Source organism: Paramacrobiotus metropolitanus, unplaced genomic scaffold (assembly GCF_019649055.1).
Source record: "Paramacrobiotus metropolitanus isolate TYO unplaced genomic scaffold, Prichtersi_v1.0 Parri_scaffold0000023, whole genome shotgun sequence".
NCBI classification, from domain to species: domain Eukaryota; kingdom Metazoa; phylum Tardigrada; class Eutardigrada; order Parachela; family Macrobiotidae; genus Paramacrobiotus; species Paramacrobiotus metropolitanus.
The window spans coordinates 438,553-461,250 of NW_026570243.1; the positions used below are offsets into that span (position 1 = coordinate 438,553).

At 41.0% G+C, this 22,698-nt stretch overlaps 3 protein-coding genes across 4 annotated transcripts; 2 read left to right on the forward strand and 1 right to left on the reverse strand.

The window, feature by feature from the left end:
* The first annotated feature begins 443 nt into the window (after positions 1-443).
* LOC129587056 (coiled-coil domain-containing protein 25-like) lies at positions 444-2,800 on the forward strand. The gene is made up of 6 exons (XM_055480636.1): positions 444-648; positions 742-789; positions 972-1,063; positions 1,308-1,383; positions 1,998-2,307; positions 2,639-2,800. The coding sequence occupies exons 1-6, from the start codon at positions 624-626 to the stop codon at positions 2,712-2,714; spliced, it is 627 nt and encodes a 208-aa protein (XP_055336611.1). The 5' UTR covers positions 444-623; the 3' UTR covers positions 2,715-2,800.
* Positions 2,801-4,111: 1,311 nt separating this feature from the next.
* On the forward strand, positions 4,112-16,712 carry LOC129587108 (pyrokinin-1 receptor-like). Of its 2 annotated transcripts, XM_055480703.1 has the most exons (9): positions 4,112-4,205; positions 6,912-7,600; positions 7,737-7,855; positions 9,083-9,597; positions 14,006-14,055; positions 14,141-14,216; positions 14,294-14,319; positions 14,650-15,129; positions 16,104-16,712. In XM_055480703.1, the coding sequence occupies exons 2-9, from the start codon at positions 7,184-7,186 to the stop codon at positions 16,236-16,238; spliced, it is 1,818 nt and encodes a 605-aa protein (XP_055336678.1). In that variant the 5' UTR covers positions 4,112-4,205; positions 6,912-7,183; the 3' UTR covers positions 16,239-16,712. The 2 variants fall into 2 exon arrangements, with proteins under 2 accessions (XP_055336678.1, XP_055336677.1); XM_055480702.1 differs by lacking the exon at positions 4,112-4,205 and having other exon boundaries at positions 6,554-7,600.
* A 701-nt stretch (positions 16,713-17,413) lies between these two features.
* LOC129587065 (uncharacterized) lies at positions 17,414-22,524 on the reverse strand. Its single transcript, XM_055480646.1, has 11 exons — positions 22,120-22,524; positions 21,257-21,812; positions 20,585-21,050; positions 20,161-20,431; positions 19,595-19,893; positions 19,441-19,522; positions 19,147-19,335; positions 18,836-18,972; positions 18,491-18,733; positions 18,169-18,368; positions 17,414-17,978 (listed from the first exon to the last, which is right to left on the reverse strand). Exons 1-11 carry the CDS (start codon positions 22,220-22,222, stop codon positions 17,798-17,800), a joined length of 2,727 nt encoding a protein of 908 aa, XP_055336621.1. The 5' UTR covers positions 22,223-22,524; the 3' UTR covers positions 17,414-17,797.
* Positions 22,525-22,698: the final 174 nt, after the last annotated feature.

Consider the following 22,698-nt stretch of genomic DNA (forward strand, 5'->3'; position numbering starts at 1 on the left):
GACAGGGTGATTATGATTTTGCCAACTACATTAATTATCCTAGTCGGCAAAGGGCACACAGGCACACAGGTAGTGTACGTGTATGGTCGACGATAATTCAGAGCAAAAAGTCTGCACTATGGTCGCAAACAATTTTTGCAAATATTGCGCGATCACAATGTTTATCGCAATAATAAATTCAAGCAATTTAGACTATCGTGATCGTCACCTACCAAAGTATGATTGAGAAATGAGTGAATATTTTAGGGAACAACAATGTCGAGCAGTGTCCACTGCCACTATGCAGCACTTGGTCAGATCAAACAAATATCCTGTAAGGCTGTAAACACAAGGCAGAACGTGTCGGTGTATAGTGCGTACCCCACGGGAAGTATGTACCATGCTTATCAGGATTATTCACTACTAATCGTAATGCTTCCAGGCTTCACTTGTCAGTACTTTTAGATTTTATTTATTATTGGTGAATCGGTGATCTTGGAGTTTGCAAACTGGCATTTGTTTTTCGCCCATTTCTCATTATTAATAATATCCTTAATTTTAAGCCCAGTTTCCTGATTAGATTCTTATGTGATTCGGATTTATTACCTCAAGCGTTTCCTGCCAGTAGATCTGAGTAAAGCATCATGGTGTTCTTCTTTACGTCAAACAGTAAGTTCCACGGATTTGTAACTTGCATGCTGAATCTTCAGCTGTCAAACATTTTGTTTACCACATTGCTTGAACTTTTTGGAAAAATTTCAGTTGTAACTCCAGCCGTTTCGATGTACATGGGAGTGGACAAGTACGAGAGTACGTGCGGACCATATGTTATAATGCATAGGACAGTTAGGACCTCTGATTCCGCGAACACGTTGCATAATATAATATTTTGTTGTCGTTTTTGTGCTTTCATTGTAATAGGCCTGAATGGCTGAATCTCTTTTGCATTCCTTTATTCTGGACGACTCCTCCTATGCGTGTTCGTTTTGCAGATGAAGAACTGATTAAGCACTCCTGGCCGGAAGATGTGTGGTTCCATGTGGATAAACTTTCGTCTGCTCATGTTTATTTACGTCTGGAACCTGTAAGTTATTATGTATTATGCATCTCGAAAGTGAACACAGAAACGTTTGTTGCATTTTTCCTTAGACGAAAATTAGCCCGTTATTTAAGAAAGTGTAGACAATGTTTCGTTAAGGTTATGCATTTTCGAAATTGGATAGATGTTACGAAAACCAGTAAATGGGACATGAATATTATGAAACTTGAAAGTATGTGTTACAGATATGCACCGAACCTCATGTGAATACTTATTTCATCGTTTGTAGGGCCAGACCATTGACGACATTCCCGAAACCGTTGTAACAGATTGCTGCCAGCTGGTAAAAGCCAACAGTATTCAAGGTATTTAAACCATTGATAAGTTTATTTATTTTTACAATTTTTACGTATTATTTCATTATTCATTCATTCATTAGTATTATTTAGTGTACGAGTATGGGAAATATTACATACATATCTGAATCTGAATTTCATAGTTTTATTTGCTCAATGATGATCCCCCATGAATAAATTTATGAAGCAAAATGGATTGGTGTTTCGTTGTATTGCTGTTTTCATTTTGCGGTATTATAACTGTGCATTATTTTATTTGTCATTTCGTCTTAAGAATCTGTTTGTTTTTCTTGATGCTTGTTTTTGTATCTTCTTGTATACAGTTGCTGGAAAACGTTTTTCATTTCATCTTAAACACGTCTTGTACTCGTGGCTAGTGAATATTTCACTTTTTCAACATTTTCCCTTTTGGATGGTTCTGCAGCAAGAGCCATGTTTGGCAAGTGAAGTACATCCTGTTTCTAATCACTAATCCAGTTAAATTGTCAATCTGCTTTTAAGCCTGACGCGTGCCTAGTTTGAAAACATTTAAGCTCAATTGTAACAAGGTTAAGGAAATTATCAGCCAGAGCCTGTTGAAAAATACTTAAAATTTCATTGCGCTGTTGCACTGTGTTAACCAGGCAATAAGGAGAACAATGTGGGCATTGTATATACGCTGGCGTCTAATCTGAAGAAAACTGGCGATATGGATACGGGCCAAGTGGGATTTAAGGATCAGAAGGCTGTGCGGCGTGCACGGGTGGAAAAGCGGATTAATGAGATTGTCAATCGGCTGGAGAAGACGCGCAAAGACATGCCCACGCAGACCTTCATTGAAGCTAAAGAGGAGCGTGATCGCAAGGAGCGGGACGAGCGTAAGAAGGATGCACGTGAACAGAAGGCCAAGGATGCTGAAGAGGCCAGACGGAAGCAAGAAGAAGCCAGTTTGCGGTATGTTTTTCTAGCGCACAGTTACAATATTCAGATCGCGCCTTTTTTAATCTATTTCGAATAATTGCTTAATAAGTAATATCGCTTTCGTTTTTTTATTCTGTGTAGCTTCAATGTTTTGATCGAATCTTCTACTTTCTATTTCGGTTTTGCCAACAAGAGGATAGTTTTACTCTCCTGATTCTACCTAGCTCTGATTAAGAAATTTGTTGATTTTTTTGAATATTTTCGTTTTTCATTTTTACTTTGTTTGAATTCGTAATAACTGATGTCACTCAAAACAAGCAAGAAACGTCAGGCTTTGCATCTATCTGAATCATTTGCTTTTTAGATCTTACGACACTATGATGCGGTCGGAAAATATGAAAACCAACCGAGATCGAGGAGATGATGATGATTTTATGTGATTTGGCGCTGAGAATGTTTTTTTTACTTTAAAAAGAAGTTTGTGTTTGTCAACATAGAGCCGTTCGAAATAAAATGATCTGAAATGTTTTTCCGTGTTTTTATGGAGATTTATGAGAAGGGAAAACGCAACAGATTCCCATTAGAAAGAAAATTCTGCCAAGAAATTTATCGCATTTAAAGAACGATAAGGGTTTGACGCAATACCGTAAAATCGTAAAAGCATTTTATGTGGCCGTTAGGTGCGATTAGCAGTGGTGAAATGCCCCCAGGGGCCATGCGCATATGATTGTACAACCCTGTTTTGTTCAGCTTTATTGTTTTAATCCTGATTATGAACTTATACATGCTCCACTTCGTGACGTAATGTCGGCATTGATCGAACGCAGCAGAATTTTTAATTTATATTTATTAATAACCGTTTTAGTCCCGTACTATATACTCTGGTTGTTGGTTTAGGATACTGGTGTGAGCAAAAATCGTGTTTAGTTAAACAGATATTAAATGGAAATTCTGTAGCTGATTCGAATTTGAATAAAAAATTTAATCGGCTTTGCTAGGCAAAAACATGGATGCATGTTTTGTTGTCTAAATGGACTTCATATGTAGAAATATGCCGTAATTGCACGTAATTCGGTATGTACTGTATAATACCGTTGGAGTTTTATAGCCGCAACTTGTACGTTTTTCCTCCTTCCTAAATGTGCCGCTTTTATTTCCGCGTGAAAACTGAGAAATGTCGTTAAATAATTAAGGAGATTGTACGTGGGAGTTCAGACTTACCATGGTTAAGCAAACAGCAACATTAGTGCAATTCGTCTGCGCAATTGCTTCCAGACGCTCATCCGTCAACCTGTGCCATCAGAATGGCGCGGAAATGTCTGATAGCAAAATCTCATCGGTGGTGTGCAGCGGGAACATTCCACCGGCTAATGTGTTTGTTTGCGAGCTCAATTGATTTACATGCATAGTAGTATTCATGTTGTTCCTGTTTTTGGCTGAAATGTAATGTGGGAATATGGGCGAGACGCGAGACGCGTGGTATACCCGGTTTAGAGCTCAATATTTAATTGTAAGTACCAAGTATTGCAGTAATTGCACTTACACTATACACTGTATGCCTGCCATCCATGATCGCTGCGATTACAAAATTAAATTTGTCGATCAGTTTCTAATAAACAAATTTTATTAGAGACAAAAACGGTTACTTACCTGAATGGGTTCAACAGCATGTTGTCAGATTTACACTGTATAAATTAATCGATAGATATAACACTTCTAGTTTGCCGATCAGCGTACCTTCACGACCTTAATCAAAGGCCCGAATGGCAGGTTTTTTTTTATTTGCTCTACAAAATCGTGGACATTAACTGGAGTTGGAAATCAACGCAAATGAAAACTCGGGAGAGTGCTAAGTAGCTTCGACCCGTTATATTGCGGAAGCGCAGTCTTGCACGTGCGGTGCTACGGTTTTGGAAATCGATTAAGTAAAGGTATGTCCGTTTTGGTGGTTCCAGAAAAAGAATAAATTAACTATAGTTTGAATATTGTACGTAGGTAGACTCGAAAACTGTGGGATACTGGTCAGTAGTGCTTAGTCGAATATGCACCTAGTGTATGATATAATTATGATACACTGTAGATAAAATCTATCTTTACTTGCGGTTTTGTTAGAGCGTCTTGTTTTGCATAGAAATGTTTCTCTCCTGACATTTATGCTTGAAAATCAAAGCTTGTCATCCCGCAACGGGATTTCAATTTTTTACCCTGCTTCACGTGGTGAGCGCATTGTCATATAGGCTCGCCACTGCTAGCTCGAGACGAGAGGATTAAGTACTTATTCATTGCTAGTGACCTTTGCAATCAAACTGCCCTGCAGCGCAACCTGGATGGCTTCCGCCTGATCACGATGGCTGCCGAAAGAGAGTGAGTGTGTGTGCAGCAATGGCGTCGATGGCGCGATGTTTGTTCTCTTAAAGCAGTGCATGCGTAATGATCTTCCATTAGCTTCGTTAAGAGGCCTGCATTTTGTGTTGTCGTAAATCGTTATTCAGGATGCGTTTTAGCCGAATCTACCAGTGATCAAGTGCATTTTGGCTCAGGCTAATGATCTCACAAATAATCTTATTGGGTGCAGCGCGTCGCCGTTATATACGTATTGTACATATGAACCGCCAATACGCCACAGTACAAGCCTCGACCGTGCGGCATTCAAGTTGGCGGAGATTTTTCGGGGAATTATTATGCCGCCACCGGTTTTCAGGGTTGGGGGAAAAAGGAGAGAAAATGCTGCTGCATCTTAGATTTCACTCATTTACGACGGATGAGATGGTGGAGCCCGTCAAAAGGGGTCATAATGGGAAAAGTCTCCGTGTTCTCATTAGTAATTTAATTAGAAATTTAGGATAGGTTGGAAAATTGCCGCCACGCGCCATCTCAGAAATACCGAGAAATGTTACCACTCGCTGCGCCTTATAAAATACATTTCCAATACAAAAGCAAAATTTTTGTTTTTCGAAAAATTTTATTACATGTAAAACTATCCAGCGGTAATTGTCGGTGACCGAAAACAATATTGTGTAAACGCACGCAATAGTGCTTTGATGTACGACAAATATTAATCATAGCGCGACAGTTGACATTTGCATTATAAATTGCTACTATAAGCTTGCAGTCGGTGTCTGATATGCCTTCGTCATTATATCGGTCGAGCAGCCGGAAAGCATAGTATAACAGTCAGCGTTGAGGATTTTATCACGTTTAACCGCGCCGCTTCTTTCGATACATTCCCGGGAGCACTGGATGTCATAGACGGTTAAATCTAATTGCACTATCCAATTAAAAAGCCGGTACAGCGGCAGGCAATTTGCCGGATATATGCTGTCGCTTATCCAATGTGATCCGATTCATGCGTTATGGGGTTCTTGTTTACGAATAATCATTTCTGATTATTCCGCCGCATTTCAACAGAGGCGGATACAGGAAGGGATGGGATAGTAACACAGAACATTCAAGTTCATCGTAAATCATTGCGCCAGTAGCGTGGGTGATAAATTATCTTTTAATGTTGCTTGGGCCGAGGTTAAAAGTTGACGTAAGGCCCCGTTTACACCTCGTAATCGGCGCCCGAGAATCGTGCATGTGAAAGACTTCAGACGGGCGTGTCGCTTTCAAAACCAGCGATTGCTTTGGGAGAAATTACATAACAAAAAACTGTTGTTTATGAATAAAGTGAAATGTAAAAAATTGTTCGATTCAGATGTTGTTAAAACATAATAATAAAAATAAATTAGCTTTACGTATAATTTTCCTTGGTAAATCAGGAAGCGTATAAAGATTGTTGCAGATTTACTGTGCGGTTGGATATACACTTGATCCATGCAATACACCAACCCGGTGAAATCGATACGTTAACGCTGTAGACAATTAATTAAATATTAAACTACTTAATTGTTTCATTACTTTTTTATTGGCAAAATTCACTGTGACACCAGCAAATATCCAAGTGTAATTACACAATGTTCCTTGATGTGAGTCAACGGGGCGGAAACGCTAATTAAGATGTACGGAAATGGCAGTAAGGTCATTGCTGTCAATTATCCGACGTGCCAAATATTTATGTGCCCGCATACGATCGAAGATACATTTATTACGTTCGTGGTCATCGCCATAAAGCCCCCCTATCTGCCTTGTACCTTTTGGAGACATCACTCACATTCACTTTTCCTACACAACCAGCTCTTGGCACACATCCTCGACATACATGATTTTTAGGGAAGCGCGCTTCACTTCCGTTCCGATAAAAAGCTTATGGATGCCTGCAGACAGTTAGCTGCGAAAATTGTGTACAATATATCCACTGATGTGCTACGAGCTATGTACACGGCGGCGTCTACGTAAATGACAGTCTTATCTGGTTAACACCAAGCGCCATCATTGGCATAGAACAGTGCACTGTATGTATAGTTGTATACATGTGTGTCTATATGGGATTGTCTGAGGAGCGGAAAAACGAGTCCGCTAACGCTTCAATCCACATTTCCTGTCAACTCCTCCTCTTCTGGCGTAGATGTACAGTTTCCTTAGCGTCTTTTCTCTCTGTTGAACAACGTCCAGTGTAGTCAGTGGCAAAGAAACAGTGTGTGGCCGTGGTGAGATAGCGACGGGATTTTTATAACCCTAATTCCGATGTTCTTTAGGATACAACGGTTGTCGTCGTCGTCCATTATGTGATCGGTATATTACAGCGGACTAGTGTGAACTTGGTGTTGTTTTTCCATCGTGCCGGGACATCCAAGAATGGACTGGTAATAGAATTTTCCCCTTTTGGTGGCCGTTTAGGCGGATTGAATAAATCACACGGGTGTATATGTAATCGATGACCCCGGTGTAATATCTATCTGCCGATTGAATTATCACCAGTTGCAATTGTCGGATTATACAAGAACGGGGTAAACCTCCATATCGGCAGATGGAGACCATTATCGCGGAGAAAATGAAAACAACTTGGGATTTTTTTAATTATGACTATGCGACTAGTACCGGCTTTCTGAATTTCACGGATTTACTGAATAACTTTTCCTCCACATTACCGTATAATTATTCTATGCTGCCGGTCAATCTCAGTCCGGAGGATTTTCAGAAACGGGTAATGGTCTATCTAGAGGATGAACTTCTCGGTCCACAGCGCAGCGCCACACCCGTCCTGATCCCAATGTGTTTTTTCTACGTTCTGATCTTTATTACGGGTATCGTGGGGAATAGTGTGACCATCTGGGTGATCAGCCGGAATCCGCGGATGCACACGGGTGGGACCAATTATTATCTGATCAACTTGGCCATATCGGATTTAATATCGCTTATCCTGGGACTTCCGTTTGAAGTCTACGTAAGTGTTGGTGCAGTGATGTGCTCTGCTGTATCATGATCAGGAAGTAGATCGTTTAAATATTTGTATGACTTTACTGGTATATGCCGGTGTGTATGTGCAGTATATATTGTCAACTTCTTGTTTTCCCGTGTAGCAACTCTTTGAAGAGTATCCTTATCCGTTTGCTGAGCAATTTTGCCAGGCACGTGCCTGGGTGTCGGAAGCATCAACCTTATCAAGTGTTTTTACCATTCTGGCATTTACCGTCGAAAGGTAACCCGGCAGTTTCGTAATATCCGCACACATATGGACGTACCTGGATCAAATGCACTGTACAATTATGGGACGATGTACTTAGGAGAACCCATAATTTCAACCTAAAAATATTGTAGTTCTCGTAGGAGAGGAATGAACTTGGTGTGGAGGAGTCGTGACCGTTCACACCAAATAAGATTACAGGTCACCCAGCTTAACATAATTTATGATTAATCTGTTATGCAAGTTTGATTTAAAACTCGAAGAATAGACAAGGTTATATTTAAAATACTATGACCATTTGTTTGTAACATCCAAATTTTACTGAAATGGATTCAGCATAGTTTCTAGTTACTTTCTTGTTGAATCATAAAAATGTAAGAGCAATGTCAAATTTCAACATGTATAGCCTGACAAGCTGCATGCGGTTCGTTAACGTTATCACATTTCACAACATTTGAACTTCTGAACCTAACATACGTATTAAATCTGACAGATGATTTACACAACCCTTTTGGCACCGTAACACAAAGCATTCAATCAAAATACAAATGTGTGAAATTCCTAGAAATTTTAGAACTACAAAGCTAATTATTTGACTGGTTAAAATTACTTCACACGTATGTGACGTTTCCATTTCAGCATAATGCTCAATCCTTCAGCAACAGTTCAAAACGGGAGTTTTGTTTTTCTAAAAACATTCTGTAAATCACGCATTACGAAAGCGCTTTCATAACGTTTTCCTTTTACGGTTTGATGATAGGATTTAAGTATAATCTGACAATGAGCTATTAAAGTGCACATGCGGTACCGTACTAACATTATATATAATTATTATAAGGCACATTTGTCAGTAGACTTTGAATATTACGAACCTTGCATGCAAAATTGAGGATTTAGGCAACCAATGCGTACATCCTCGATTTCAAATTTGCCTTGCAAATTACCGTGTTGATGATTCGCTCATTAGGATTTTTGAACTGTCTCTTTTACTGAGAATACTGTGCCACACTGAGAGCATCATTACAACAACGTTCGAAAAGTTTCTTTTTGCTTACGAGTAAGTTTTTATAAACAAATGTACAATAATATTACGCATCTTGGTTTTAGTAAGTACATTGAGCTAAACAGTAACAATACAAAGCGCAGCACTTTTCGCAACAAGAAAATGCTGTTTTGTTTACGCCCAAATGCGAATTATTGGAATTGCATTGGTGTATTGATATGAATTTCGCTGCCCACTAGATACATTGCCATATGCCATCCGTTTAAAAATATTCATTTCCGGACGAAATCATCGCGTGTCATATTGACGATAATTGTTTCATGGATCTTGGCATTTACCGCAGCAGGACCAATGGGCTTAGAATTCGGTATCATGTTGTTCCCTTATCCGCTCTCCGCGGACTGGGCCAGTCATCTGGATCCCACCGGCGTGCCCGGTGGTCAGTTGCTCATCCCGGAGTCGGCGGTGTGTACGGCGCGTGCGGAGGGCCCCATGGCCATCCTCATACAGTTCAGTACGTTCGCGTTCTTCTTCCTGCCCATGTTCGTCATCATCGCGCTGCATGTGATTATTGCCGTCCATCTGCGCCGGTCGGCCTATTTGACGGCACGCGAGAGCGCCGGCCCGGAGGTGTACAGCCAGTACACAGCGGGCAATGGGATGGCGCATGTCAATAGTGGCGGCGGTGGAGGTGGGGGACTGCAGCCGTCCAGTCAAATGTCACAGGGACGCCAGTCGGTGCTGCGCATGCTCGGTAAGGCAGACTAGTCAATGGAGGCTGCCAATGGCTGCTCTTAGGAATTTTTTTGAGTAAAGGACATTATCGTTATTATCGTTGTTAACCGGCTAAATTTTGATCCTTATTTTTAAGCAGCATAAAGTAGTGCTTACTGCACGTACGAACGACTACAAAAGATGGAGTATTACTTTTCAAAAAACCTTAAAATTTTCTAGCCTTTTTTGTTGTATTAATGTATGGCACTGATGGCAGTGTAGGGGTATATGGCATTTAGTTGTGTGTTACTTACTATGTGTCTGTGTGTGGCAGTATCACACTGTATTTCATTTTGTAAATGTTTTGTGAATGTTTGTGAATGTTTTGCCATTTTATTATAGAAGTGTTCCATCTCTCTCTTTTAGGTATGTAGGCTGTTCATGTTTGTACATTTTATGTAATCCTTTGAGGCTGATTTCTGGTGTACAGGAAATGCTCCCATTATATACAGCAGGAATGCTACAGATAGAGACAGTTGTACTCATTATTTATTCATGGGCAGTCAGTCAAAAAGTCAAACTCCACGTCATTCCGGCTGAACTCGGCTGTCGCGTGTTGCACAAAAAAACAGAGGCATCATAACTGTGTCAACAAGTTTAGCGGGCCACCGATCAACACATTTCTCAAGCAGCTTCCGCAATTTAATTTATTGCTGTAGACTCGGAAGGACCGGGATAAGCTCTATCTTGTCTGAGGCTTATATGCTTGTGTTATGTTTGAAAAATAGCACCGGAATGTGGATCACTAGATACCCCCAATTTTTCAGTGTCCTTATACATCGCTTAACCAAAACTCAGGAAAGCATTTCCTTACAATATCCAAAGATACCAAACAAGTCTTAGCAAGTTTAAATTTATCCTCCGTGTCAAAAATTTAATTTTACTGTACTTTGATTTAAGTACATTTCTATCTTTTCGTATAAAAAGCAATACCGTAATGACTTGTACTTCAGGCGAGCTTATAATTCGCTAATTGCGGTGGTTATTTTTGCACTCCTGTGTTCTTTATTGGTTTTTTTCCTAGGATGTGAATTGTTTACATTACAAAATTAGTATTCTTCATCGTTATCTAGTGGCGGCTTAGCGGAAGACGTAAAGTGTATGATTTCTTCCTCGAGCGGCAATCGTAGCTTCATAACAAGCTTTCGCACCACCGGCGGGATTGTCCGAGTCAGGAAGACAGCCCGTAATGGTTACACACTGTAATGGTCTAATCTGTCTCAATTATCAGAACTTTCCATGTATATAGAAACGATAACATTACCGAGCAAAAACATCTTTGATCGTCGCATCTAAATATCGATTTCTATGGTTTTTTTCACAATGGCCCGACGTGCTTACGCAAGCGACGAATTCCGCTGCCAGTTCAAACTGTAAAGAGAGCAGAGACAGATTTAATACAAAACAAGGCTCCACTTGAAAACATCCATTTATTATGTCTCTTTTCAAAATAACATTATATACTGTTATAATAAATTGATTTACCCATATGGTTCTTCTCGGCAAACGTGCACATCGTTGTAATAATTGCTTTAACGCCGACACATACTTTGTGTACTTATGACTGTATATACCGTATATAATATGCCAGTGTTGGTCTGGCGGCCATGTCGTGATTTCTGAGAGGTTTTTATGTGACTGTATATACCCGTTGCACAATTATTTTTCAATCTTAGCCACGCTCTATGCAATTACTATTTTGTCAAGGATAATTGAATTACGCAGCGGAAGAATGGCGTTTTCGCGTCAGGGTGTCTTATAGAAAGAAATGCCGGTCCGGTCCACATGTGAGCTGGCTTAATAGGCTGCATCCCACCAGCAGCACAGGCGCATTCCCCTTTCATTATGCCCGGGCTACTCTAGGGGGAGTTAACGCTATTTTATATTAACCTCACTGTATACAACAGTGTGCGCGCGCAGACTGTGTGTGCTCGGTTCTCCGTGATTCCCTTTTCCTGTAGCACACCAGCCCGGGCTAAAGATACCCTACCACAACTTCCGGATTTTCTTGACAGTGGACTCGGTTTGTGTGTGAATTTCAGTTCCGATCCGTATCGATATTGCGTGGCCGGTGCCAATGTTGAATGTTGCCAGCACATTCATGGCCAGCTTAGTTAACCGTCTTAAGTCTTCCCTGATCATGATCGTATATATGTAACCCACCGAAAGGTTTTCGCTTACGTGATTCCCGGCGATTAATTGCAGCGCGCTAAAGCGAACGAAACTTTAAACACATCAGAAAATGGGCACACATACCGACCGGATGACCTTATAACTGAGACGCTAGCGTACAATATCTGCCGGTATAATGATTAAAAACATTTTCAAATGCTATTCCAAAATGATCAGAACAATTACAAATAGCTGTGATCAACGTCAGGTACAAGTACATAAAGAGCAAACTAATTGAGCAATCAAATTAGTTGTTTATCTTAGTAACGTTAGCATAGCATTTCAACAGTGATAGTTTTCAAAAGGCATATTGTTTTAGTTGGTCCAAGTGTATTATTAGAACAAACGCATGCTTAAGATATTGCTACCGATGCTACGTATACACTACTGTATGCAAGGAGTGCCATATTACGTACGAGATATTCAGAAATAGTTTGAGAAATATTTATAGATTGAGTTAAGTGGAGTGACATTTTTCACGTTATTGATACTTGACATGTGTGAAACCCACTACTTCGGATACTGTAAGTTTGTCTGCCGCTGTATAAACTTTCTTGTAAACAAAGCGGCTATCAAGGTGGCAAAACGTATAATTTATTATGTTTCGTTACCCTTATGGGTATTGTGGTCGTTTCCAAACAGTTTTATAGGAAGTTAAGATCGGCATAAACCTATTCTCGAAGCTGGCATACAAGTATACAGTAAAGCCTTTGTCTTTGACTTTGTAAAAAGCTTTGTAGATCATCTGTACAATATACAGAGTAGATATGCTTGTGCGCATGCTTTTTCCCGTTTGATGATCAAGCAGTAGGATAATGATAATGTTATTCCAAAAATGCAAAGTTCACGGTTTACGAAAGAGTATACCGACATCATGTTCTGACGTCTACTTCGTTAGCTACGCTTTTTGGTTGGGTAGGTTTTGTTTCAAAAGTCATAAACTTTGTCACTATATCTAAAAATACCATTTTTAATTAAGCTTTGTACGACGTGATCGATTTTAGAAAGCTGCAGTGCTTAATTTTGTCCATTTGAAAATTAGACAGCTGCAGAAAATTTTTCTGATGACGTATGGGGTATGCTGCATAATGTAGTAATGAAAGGGCTTCAAGTACATCCGTTGCATAAAAACAGTGTCAAAGCATTTTTTAAAATATAAGCATACGGTATTTTTGAGTTTTTTAGGCGTTCGCGTGCTGTGTGTTTTATTCAAATTCATTGTCTCTCAAATAGACACAAAGGATCAATGTACACAGATTTACATATTATACAGAAAGATACACAAAATGTGTGAATTGCTTTATTTTACGAAAAAATTAGCTGTTACAAAAACTGTTTGAACAGTATCGGGTATATGTCTAAGATATCCAAGATATCCAATTTACGCTGGATGGTTAAAAGGCGAAACCAGTTATCGGCGATCGATCAATTTTCCTTTCGCAGTGCACGAGTTTTCCACAGGGAATAACCAATAGAAAATCTAGCTCAGTAAAAGATGGTAATTATTATAACTGGCCGTTTAGCCTTCTGGAAATCGGTCCTGACTGCGTGAGCGTCCAAAAATTGGTTTGTTTCCAATAAAAAATAGCATAACGACTAAAAAAAAGTGGTATTACGTACAAAATGGTACAGTATAACTTTCACTTGTATTGCACTTAAATGCGTATTTATGCTAATGAACTTTATACACATCCTCGTGGTTAACACCTTGTAGTCTCACATTTAAACACATCTCGTTCTAGTTTTTGCACAGTTAAAAATTTAATTTTTTTACGTTGTTAGTGCTTCGATGACAAGCGAAAGAATATTTACAAAACTGGGATAGCTGTAATTTGCACAACTGTTGTTCCTACAGATTTTGAATAAAGGTTTACTGATGAAAAAAGCGGGATGGTCCAAAATTCTTTAACTAATTAAAAGTAATTAAGAGCATATCTTGCAGCACTACAATACGTATCCGTCGCTGCCCGGTGCCATACAGTGAAAGCGAATTGAAATGGCTGAGAAATATTGTACAACAACACACCTTGCATGCCCATTTCGGATTCATAGCTGAAAAACTCGTTATATAAGGTTTTTGCACTATGGTTTTAGTTTTATGTAAATATTTTGTATTTAACTTTGGAGATATCCGGAAACGTAATTCAGGAAATCTGGACGTGCTGCTCGGTTAATTAAGCGACGTGTCATCAGTGAATAATTGCATCTCTTTGCAGTGGCGGTGGCATTAGCCTTTTTTGTTTGTTATGCGCCACACCATGCCCAAGTAAGTTGCCGTTGTTTATATTATTACTCGTATTATTATCTCGTGTTGTTACACCCAGACCTTGCAGTGCAATAATGTTTTTCAGCGCATGCATGCTGTGTACGAGAAAAACTGGAACAGCGATAACATGCACGTCCATCGCGCGTTAACTTATATATCCGGTAAGTCCCGTCTCCTGTTACGCTGAGCCAACAGGGTTTTTTATCCATGTTTTTCAACCAACAACTTTTTGATGTAGGTGTTTTTTATTATGGAGCATCCACGGTAAGGAATATGTTATTAAAAGCTAATAAAATTTGAAATTTCTGTTTCGTCATGTGCTAAAATAATAATTTTTTGTCGTCAACACTGTAAACGAATGTATAACATACTCTGTAATTTATATTGTATTGCCAGTATTGGGAACTTGTACGAGTAGAAGTATACGTCCATAGGTTTTTTCAATTCTAATCCATGAGACATATTGTACATATAGATATAGCTGACATATTGTACCTCTGTACACCGTGCAAGCGTGTTTTCTTTGTTTGTAATGTATATTAATGTATATTCATACAACGGAATGTTTAGTAATGTAAATCGGAACTGTTGCAGGTTAATCCATTTTTATACTCTATCCTGTCCGCTCGCTTTCGCAAAGCTTACCGCTCTACACTGTGCTATTGCTTCTTCCGGCGCCACGAACATTTCCAACGGGAGAACTTCTCCGCCCATTCCTTCAACTCGCAGGCCTGCAGTCTGCGCTACCGTCCATCAACGTCCAACGATGAGCTAACTTATCTGGGCACACGGCAGAACAGTCTCGACAAGAATGGTCTGGGCCGGGTATGCAGCCGAAATGCCTCCAATGGGACGATTATGCCTATGCCGGTTCCCATGAATCTCCTGTGGACGGCGCCCAAATACCTGGTACCGGTACCCACCGCCGTTGGGGAAAAACTGGTGATTTATTATCCGAAAAAGAAGAAGACGAAGCGCTCCAAAGGGAAGAAAAGTAAAAAGCCCCGAGCAAAGCCGGTTAAAGCTGCACCGGCACAGGATGATGCGTCTAGCATTAGTGGGAGCAGTTTACAGGTATATTACGTAAATATGAATAAACAAATGTCATAAAGTCTAATGGAAGATATTGCGGGTTGGGCCTTCAATGTCGCCGGTGACATTAGTGCGCTTAAAGGTTAATATCGTTCATTATGCTTGTATAAACCATATAACTATGTAATATTATTAATTATTGAAATATTGTTGATTGTTGGCTTGCATAAAATGTACTGCCTTAAGCCGTCTTAAGTACAATCATTTACTTGAAATTACCGGTGTAAAGAATTTAACACTGACTTTACTTGAGACGGCTACAGTAAATTTTATGCAGGTGCGCAGTTACTACAGTAATATTACATATTTGTATGGTGTTTAAGAATCAAAAGAATTATCGGTACCATTTTATGTAAATATTAAAAGTCTACACCATTTCCTCGGGTTGCTTTTTAAATTTGTCCAACGCAGTAATAAATGAACCACTGACGCCATTCCGGAAGCTAACGCTCCGGAAGGTCATGGGCGCATTATACTAATGCGCGCTTGAAAATTTAGTTGGGCCGCATGCTTTTGCGTGGAATACATTTGCGTGAAGTTAACTGCGCAAGTAATTAAAATTATATATATAACAAGTATATATCTGTAACCATTGACATCCCCACCGCCACCATTTAAATGAAATATTAAAATGGCTACGAAATTTCGTCTGCTTAATTGTAAACCCTTATACCGTAAATGCACATATTTGCAACTACGTCTCTGACTCTTCTAAAACTTAACAAACTAATGCCCTCTCGAAAATTTTACTCCGGCCCTGTGCGACCAATGTCATTAAATCAGATTGCAATTAAATAAGTCATGCCAATGATGATCCAGTCTACTCGATCTCGGAAGCCACTACACAATTCTATTTTAATGTCGCAAGATATGCTCCATGTTATTCCACGTGACGTGTTGTTTTCGTGATTGACATTCTTCTTATGGTTTCTTTTTTGGTGTGTTTTCATATAAAGGAGAACCATATCGATCCGGAACAAGTTAGTGATTTCCTTATGAATGGCGCCCCGACAATGGGCCGGTCGGTAACCACACCCCGCCTCATTGTACATCCGCCCAGCAGCAGCGGAAGCGCGAAATCGGAGTGCTGAGACCGCGAGCGTGTACTACCAGAGTATTATTTAGTTTTTTAGGCCCGGTCTTTCTTTTCCATCACACCATACACAAGCGGAAGTCATGGCATTGATTCCCCTTCTGACTTTGTCTTGTGTACCTCAAGATCATTCCCGGCGTGCGCGGCACACCCCCTGGGTGGGAGAGAGTGAGGGACGATGCCGACGATTGTCGCATATATATGCCTCTATCTCAGCGTTTCCCCTACATAAAAGGCTCAAAGAAATATTGGCAAAATGGTGATTGTTATTCCGTGCAGTTATTAAGCATGAATCACCTTTCTCTTTTTTTATAATGGATCTTTCATTAGAGAGGTTGTTACTGGCATACATGTACAGTGTATTGCTGGGATGTACAGATTTATTTATAAACACACTCGGTGTGTATACAAATTCTGTGAGAATATTGTATTAAGAGATTTTTAGCAATCGATATTTCACAGAGAAGTGAGAGAGCGATATTTTTAGAATAAATGCAAATTCAAAATAAAACCGCAGAGCGAAAGCCGGCGTTGACGTCAGCGCGCGGTATTCAACATCCGCGTGATCCTTACACGTCCTGCCGAAACCGAAACCGATGGGCTCTAATAACGCTTCACACAACGGATCTTTAAAGCCAAAACAAAACACACAGCATGGAAGAAAAACGTAAACATGCGCACATTGTTGTGGATACCCATGAGTCGTGACGGTAAGTGCATGTGGCACACAATATTAATTATAATCACTCAAAGATTGCGGGTTGAAAGGGCAAGAAAAAGAAAATGCACGGGGTGCAACGGACTGCCTGCTGCGCTCAGGTCATACTTCCGGCCGAGTGTTTCCTGCTTATTGCTCGTATCATATTTGCGCCTTTTATGCTATTGTTATAAGGCCAACATTTTTCTTACTTTAACATTGAATTACACATACTGAAGAGAAAAATCTCGGTTAGAAAACTATCAGCTTCATCCAAAAGAGCGTCGTCGTTAATTAAATAACTGCTGTCTTGTAACATACAAAACGCTCATAGCTGTAGCACTATTCAGTTCGGCGGCTATCACACGGGTAAATATGTTTCGTTATTAGTATGGCATTACTTCCACTGATGTGGTATTTTAATATAACCACCGTTATGTTATTTAACTGGATTTCGCAATCCTAGTATAGCATCAGATTCACAAGATACACAGTTTACTGAATTTCGTTATTTCAAATTCGAAATCAATCCTCAAAAATAATGTAGGCTACCAACAACAAAAACAATTCAAATACAGTACCCATTCCAGAGTTATCCCGGCACAAATCCACATAAATGCCTTGCGCCAAAAACAGCAAAAAGACACCAAATATTCTCAGACCATTCCAAGGTTAATCAGACCAGACCGTATACCTTGGTGCAAACGTAAGCATAATCAAGATTAGTGTGACAGCGCTCGTACTGTCAAAAGCTGTCGAGAAATACCGAGCAAAACTTCCACAGAAACTCGACAATTATAAAAAAAACATTGCTGGAAAAACTTCTTCTACGATGACTCAAGAGAACAACCACCGAGAATTCAGATGTACGTCAGACGTTTTAACTGCTTCAGACGGTCATGTATCTGAATGCCTCGCGAAATCTCGTTGGCAGCCGCGCCCCAATTGACCTGTCTACGACCTCCGCGCCCTCCTCCACGACCACCGCGCCCTCCACGTCCTCCGCGTCCACCACGATCGCTCATCATTTCATACGGCAACCTAATTAACCAACCAACAAAAGTCAGAACGTAATAAACAATCATGCAGTCAAAGCCGAGTCGAGTTAGTTTTGTATTTACACTGAACACTACACTGTATTTACACTGTTTTGTATTTGTTTTGTAGTAAAAACAAACAATTTATCAAAATTGAGTTTCATAGTTAATTAACATGACACGAGACAACTTACCCACGAACAACTCCTTCCGCCAAAACGCTGCAACGCGCTGCGGCCAAATTGGCATAATACAATGGAGCCGGAATAGAAACGCCCATGGTGCACCGTTGGTACACATAACACAGACTCATGGTGAGCTGCTGAATATCATCCGTTGTGAATGCCTCGTCGTCCCGCACCAAAATGTGATACCGAATTGGACGGCTGGTGCCCTACGAAAGAAAAAGGTTAACGTAAAGTTGACATGAAGTCCGCTTGAAATAATTTAAATTAAACGGAAATACCATTTTAACAAAACATGCAGCCTAACTCAATAACTGTAATCAGGGCATACCAAAGCTCCGCGATGCGACGCCAGATAGAAATCATCATCATAAGGATCCACAACTTCGCTATCCACAACCAGACCGGCCGGAATATTATCAGGCATGTAACGCAGTTCTCCTCCGGCAAGCGGTTTCGGTTTACGGAAAAATCGGATACGGTGCATCTTGTTGACAACGACAAAAACGAGTTTCGTAGCGGCGCCCATATTATCCAGTGCCTGGCGGATGCACTTCAGGTCGTTTTTATGCAACTGAAACCAAGAAAACAGGGTTCAAGAATCCACACCGACAAAGCTGTTTTCAGGGGCACGCAACAATACTAGTTAACCATCAAAATGCACTCGTTGTATTACCTCATTCTCATGCGTTCGAGTCACCCCATCGCGATACACCACCATAACTTCCGGATTAGTGCCAGTGTTCTTTCTGTACTGGCTGAGCAGGTTTTCCATCTGCGACGTGATGTCCGGCAGAACCGCCGTATTCGATTCTGCATAAAACCAAAACGCATTGCCAAATGTTATACTACAGTGAAGTACAGTACTTGTATTACACAATATCCAGTACTAATCAGCAGGGAAAATCATTATCACTAATGTGAACAGTTTAATAACTACTGAGTGATGTGAAATTTTAGAGGTTTCAACAACTACTGAAAACGTACCAATGACGCTGACATCGGTAGCCCAAGAGCGGAACGAGTCATCGACGCTCGCCACAAATCCCGCGTAAGATGGCTTTGCATCGGCTTCCTTTGTTTTTCCATGCGATAGCGAGATCCCGACAATCATGAAAACTCGATCCAATAGACGCAGTGTGCCCAGCGAGCTTTCCGCAAGAACATTATTAGTGCCTGAAAATTACGGAAGTCAAGATTCAGACGCCGAAAGAAGGAAATAAAAATGCAGAAATTCCGTAAACGGCATGCTGTTCACTAAGCACAACCAAACTACACTACCTCCACATTTTACGTTAACCTTGTACATGATGTTCTCCACACAACCACGCGGATTTTTTATGACCGTCTGAGAGAGCAGTCCCTGCAAAAACAATCGTAATAAATGGTGAAACCATTTGCGATGGTGCTAAACAATTCTGACAACGTTCAGTACCTGGCTCGGAATTCCCATCTCATTGTCCATCACTTTCTTGAAGTCAGAATACTGTCGGTCCATGCCTTTTTCAAACACCCCGAAAACAAACTGAGGTCTTTTGCTCTGCACAACTCGCGTAATCTCCGGAATAAAGCTGCCGGAATCTTGCAGTGACACCACATGCATGCCTTCGTTCCATCGCATGCCTCGGCGCTGACCTTCCAATCGCAATTCATTAACAAAGCGCTCGATCTGCGACTTTTGGATGCATTCTTGTCCATTACGATTCGGAAAGACCATAATCACAAAATTGGGCACTGCAAAGATAAGCATTTTACTACCCACGATTTCACGAAGAGATGCAATAGAACGAGTTTCAATCTTTCAGATACCACATTAACAAAATATGTCTAAAATACTGCAACACTGCAAATATTTTTATGAACAGAAAACCTGGTAGTTCTATGCGTAACTGTCAAAAGCTGTACAAAAATAATTCAGATCTACAACGCCGATGTGCAAAAAAATAATTTGTCACCAGGCATTTGCGAACGAAAATGCTTAAATTAAAAGCTGAAACTTACTGTCAGATGTCTGGTTGTATCGGATCGCACGTGGCATATTCCAAGTCCCATTGCCAGGCTGTACACAGCCTCCGTCGGTGGACCCATGGGTATCGTACTGGATTATGGGCTGTGGGAGAATCCGCGCCCCGATCTCGATAAAATCTTCAGCTATTTCAATTCCCGTCGTTCGCATCACCGCGTGATCGCGAACCCGGCAAAGATGCAAGAAATCCTTGATAGTGCTGATGCGCTTGTCCGGTGTCTTTCCAACAATTCGAATGAATCCGGCCTACAGGAAAAGCGCAACAGATGACAGGTAAGTTAAAGACGTACAACAAATTGGAGACAACAATACTTTCAAGAGCGCTGATATTTCAGATCAAAACTCGTTAACGGCGGCTACAATTAATATTACATGAAAATTTACGAACTGCTATCTCACCTGTTCCTGCTTTGTCAGCGCCTTCTGGTAGCGCTGTCCAGCCACCAGATAACACAGCTCCGGCGCAACCCAGTACAAGGTCTGTCCCAGGCGAACTTCAACAGCCGGCAGATTGGGGTGATTCAGTTTCTTGTTACGGTTGGCGTACATCTGCTGCAAAGAATGCTGCTGTGGATTCTGATCTCTTGGAACGAAGTGGGAACATGGGGACATGGCGAACTTCGTGATGACGCCTCCCTCATAATCTCGGCCATCCGACGCCTGAAACTCCACCTGACGGCCACCAAACACCTGCGACAGTCCCTTTAAATCGCGGTCGTGAATTCTTTCCACGTGTAGAGGGGCACGCAAAGAGTTGGTAAGACTGTTGGACAAGAAGTCTTCCTTAAAGAACACTGAGTGGGTCTGGTCCGCAGTTAGGATCAATCCGGTACGCGAAAGACGCATGGCCGCAGTAAACCCAGGCCTAGAAGCCAGAATAACACCAATTTTCACAATGATCAGGAAAATACTGAACGAACAAATACTAACATCCTTTTCATATAAATTTACTAATTCAAATAACCCAAATCCAAACTGAGGCCGTGCTTCTAGAGTAGTTTTCTGTTACAAAATGATACAAAGCGTACGAATTTTTTTCCATACGAAAATACAGATACGACTTTCACTTACCAAATAGCACGCCACTTCTCTTGATCGCCAGGAAAAACGTCGACGTTAACGTTGGCGTACACTTTGTCACCCATGGCTACAACCGTGTGGTTTGGATTTTCAATGGCGGCTTGATGCGTGTCGGAGATGGCCTCGCGCAGCAACAGATTCAGTGCCTGCAGACGCTCGATAACGCTTCGCACCGCTTTCTTGTCCTCTGGGTTGACTGGCTGAAGGAAATCGGCTTCGGTGACCGTCAGGTACTTCGTGTACGTCAGGACGACTTGAAACGGCATTCCATTGGCCTGTCCATTGTTCTGCACTGGGCCCTCCAGCGTAACGTCGATGGTCTCCTTGTGACGAAAAGGCCAGGAGAGATCCACGTTGACCAGAACAAAGGTTTTCTCATCGTCGTACGCGAAGACGGGAAGTTGCGAAAAGCCAAGGCGCTCACTCAGCATGGGAAGAACAAGGCGGATGATGCGCCGATTCTGATCCTTCCGGATACGGCCTTCTTCGCCTTGTTGATTCGGCGAAGTAATCTTGACGTCGAAAAATCGGAGGGCAGCTTTACTAGCTGTAAAGACAAGAAGAAACCGAATCATAATAAAAACACAATACCTGCACAAACAGGTCTCACTAATCACTGATACTAACAAACCCGGAACTGATGATATCATCATTTCACTGTACGCCCTATCTCAAATTTATACGTAAACAGCGACTTCACCAAATCCGTCACGTTAATTCGAACACGGAAATAAGTTAGCTCAGTTTTTGACCTTATCGGAAACAGTAGAAATCAAAGCAACAAGTGTTTTACAATTTTCACAACGTTTCATTTATAATTTTGCATGAAATTTAACGAAATCAGCAGTACTTACGTCCGCGGACTTTAAAAGGAGTTCGTGATGACGGCTTCTGGGATGCCGTTCGTTCCTGGATCTCCTCTGGGGCAAAACGACGGCATCCACTGATCGAGGCCATCCGATCCGTCTGAAGCGGACCGTCCAATGGACGTGGTGCTTTCTGCTCGCTGCAGAGCCATTCCGGAAAAAAACGATGGACGACGATAAGACGGATAAAAAAACCACGATCAAAAACGGAACACTTTAGCAGCTAAAGGTCGATTCGCTGAGGCGCAATGACACCAAAACCGTCTGATCCAAGAATGAAAGAAAAGTGAAAATTTTCGCCAGACATCGCGTGAACGCGCTAGCGGTTTTGGCGGTTTTGGCCCTGCACCAAGCAGAGGTGCAACAGTAGCCAATCAGAAATAGGAGGCAAGTTTGACAAGCCTTCCGTCTATTAGTCACTCAGCTGACTGGTGAATGCAGTTCAAACTTCAAAGTAAAAAAATTTTTGTAGAAATTTGCACGAACATTACAGTACGTACAGTACGTGCTAGCACTGGACGAGACTGTACGACACTACGACGTACGACTGCAGGCACTCTTTCATTG

Excerpts from the sequence above, each read along its gene's own strand:
- LOC129587065 (XM_055480646.1), bottom strand. The coding sequence starts at position 22,222 with ATGGCCTCGATCAGTGGATGCCGTCGTTTTGCCCCAGAGGAGATCCAG. Across the intron at positions 19,523-19,594 it reads AGATGGGAATTCCGAGCCAG|GGACTGCTCTCTCAGACGGT; the intron begins GTACTGAACGTT and ends TTGTTTTTGCAG. Across the intron at positions 18,973-19,146 it reads TACCGATGTCAGCGTCATTG|AATCGAATACGGCGGTTCTG; the intron begins GTACGTTTTCAG and ends GGTTTTATGCAG.
- LOC129587108 (XM_055480703.1), top strand. The coding sequence starts at position 7,184 with ATGGAGACCATTATCGCGGAGAAAATGAAAACAACTTGGGATTTTTTT. Across the intron at positions 7,856-9,082 it reads CTGGCATTTACCGTCGAAAG|ATACATTGCCATATGCCATC; the intron begins GTAACCCGGCAG and ends GCTGCCCACTAG. Across the intron at positions 14,056-14,140 it reads ATGCGCCACACCATGCCCAA|CGCATGCATGCTGTGTACGA; the intron begins GTAAGTTGCCGT and ends AATGTTTTTCAG.
- LOC129587056 (XM_055480636.1), top strand. The coding sequence starts at position 624 with ATGGTGTTCTTCTTTACGTCAAACA. Across the intron at positions 1,384-1,997 it reads AAAAGCCAACAGTATTCAAG|GCAATAAGGAGAACAATGTG; the intron begins GTATTTAAACCA and ends TGTGTTAACCAG. Across the intron at positions 2,308-2,638 it reads CAAGAAGAAGCCAGTTTGCG|ATCTTACGACACTATGATGC; the intron begins GTATGTTTTTCT and ends TTTGCTTTTTAG.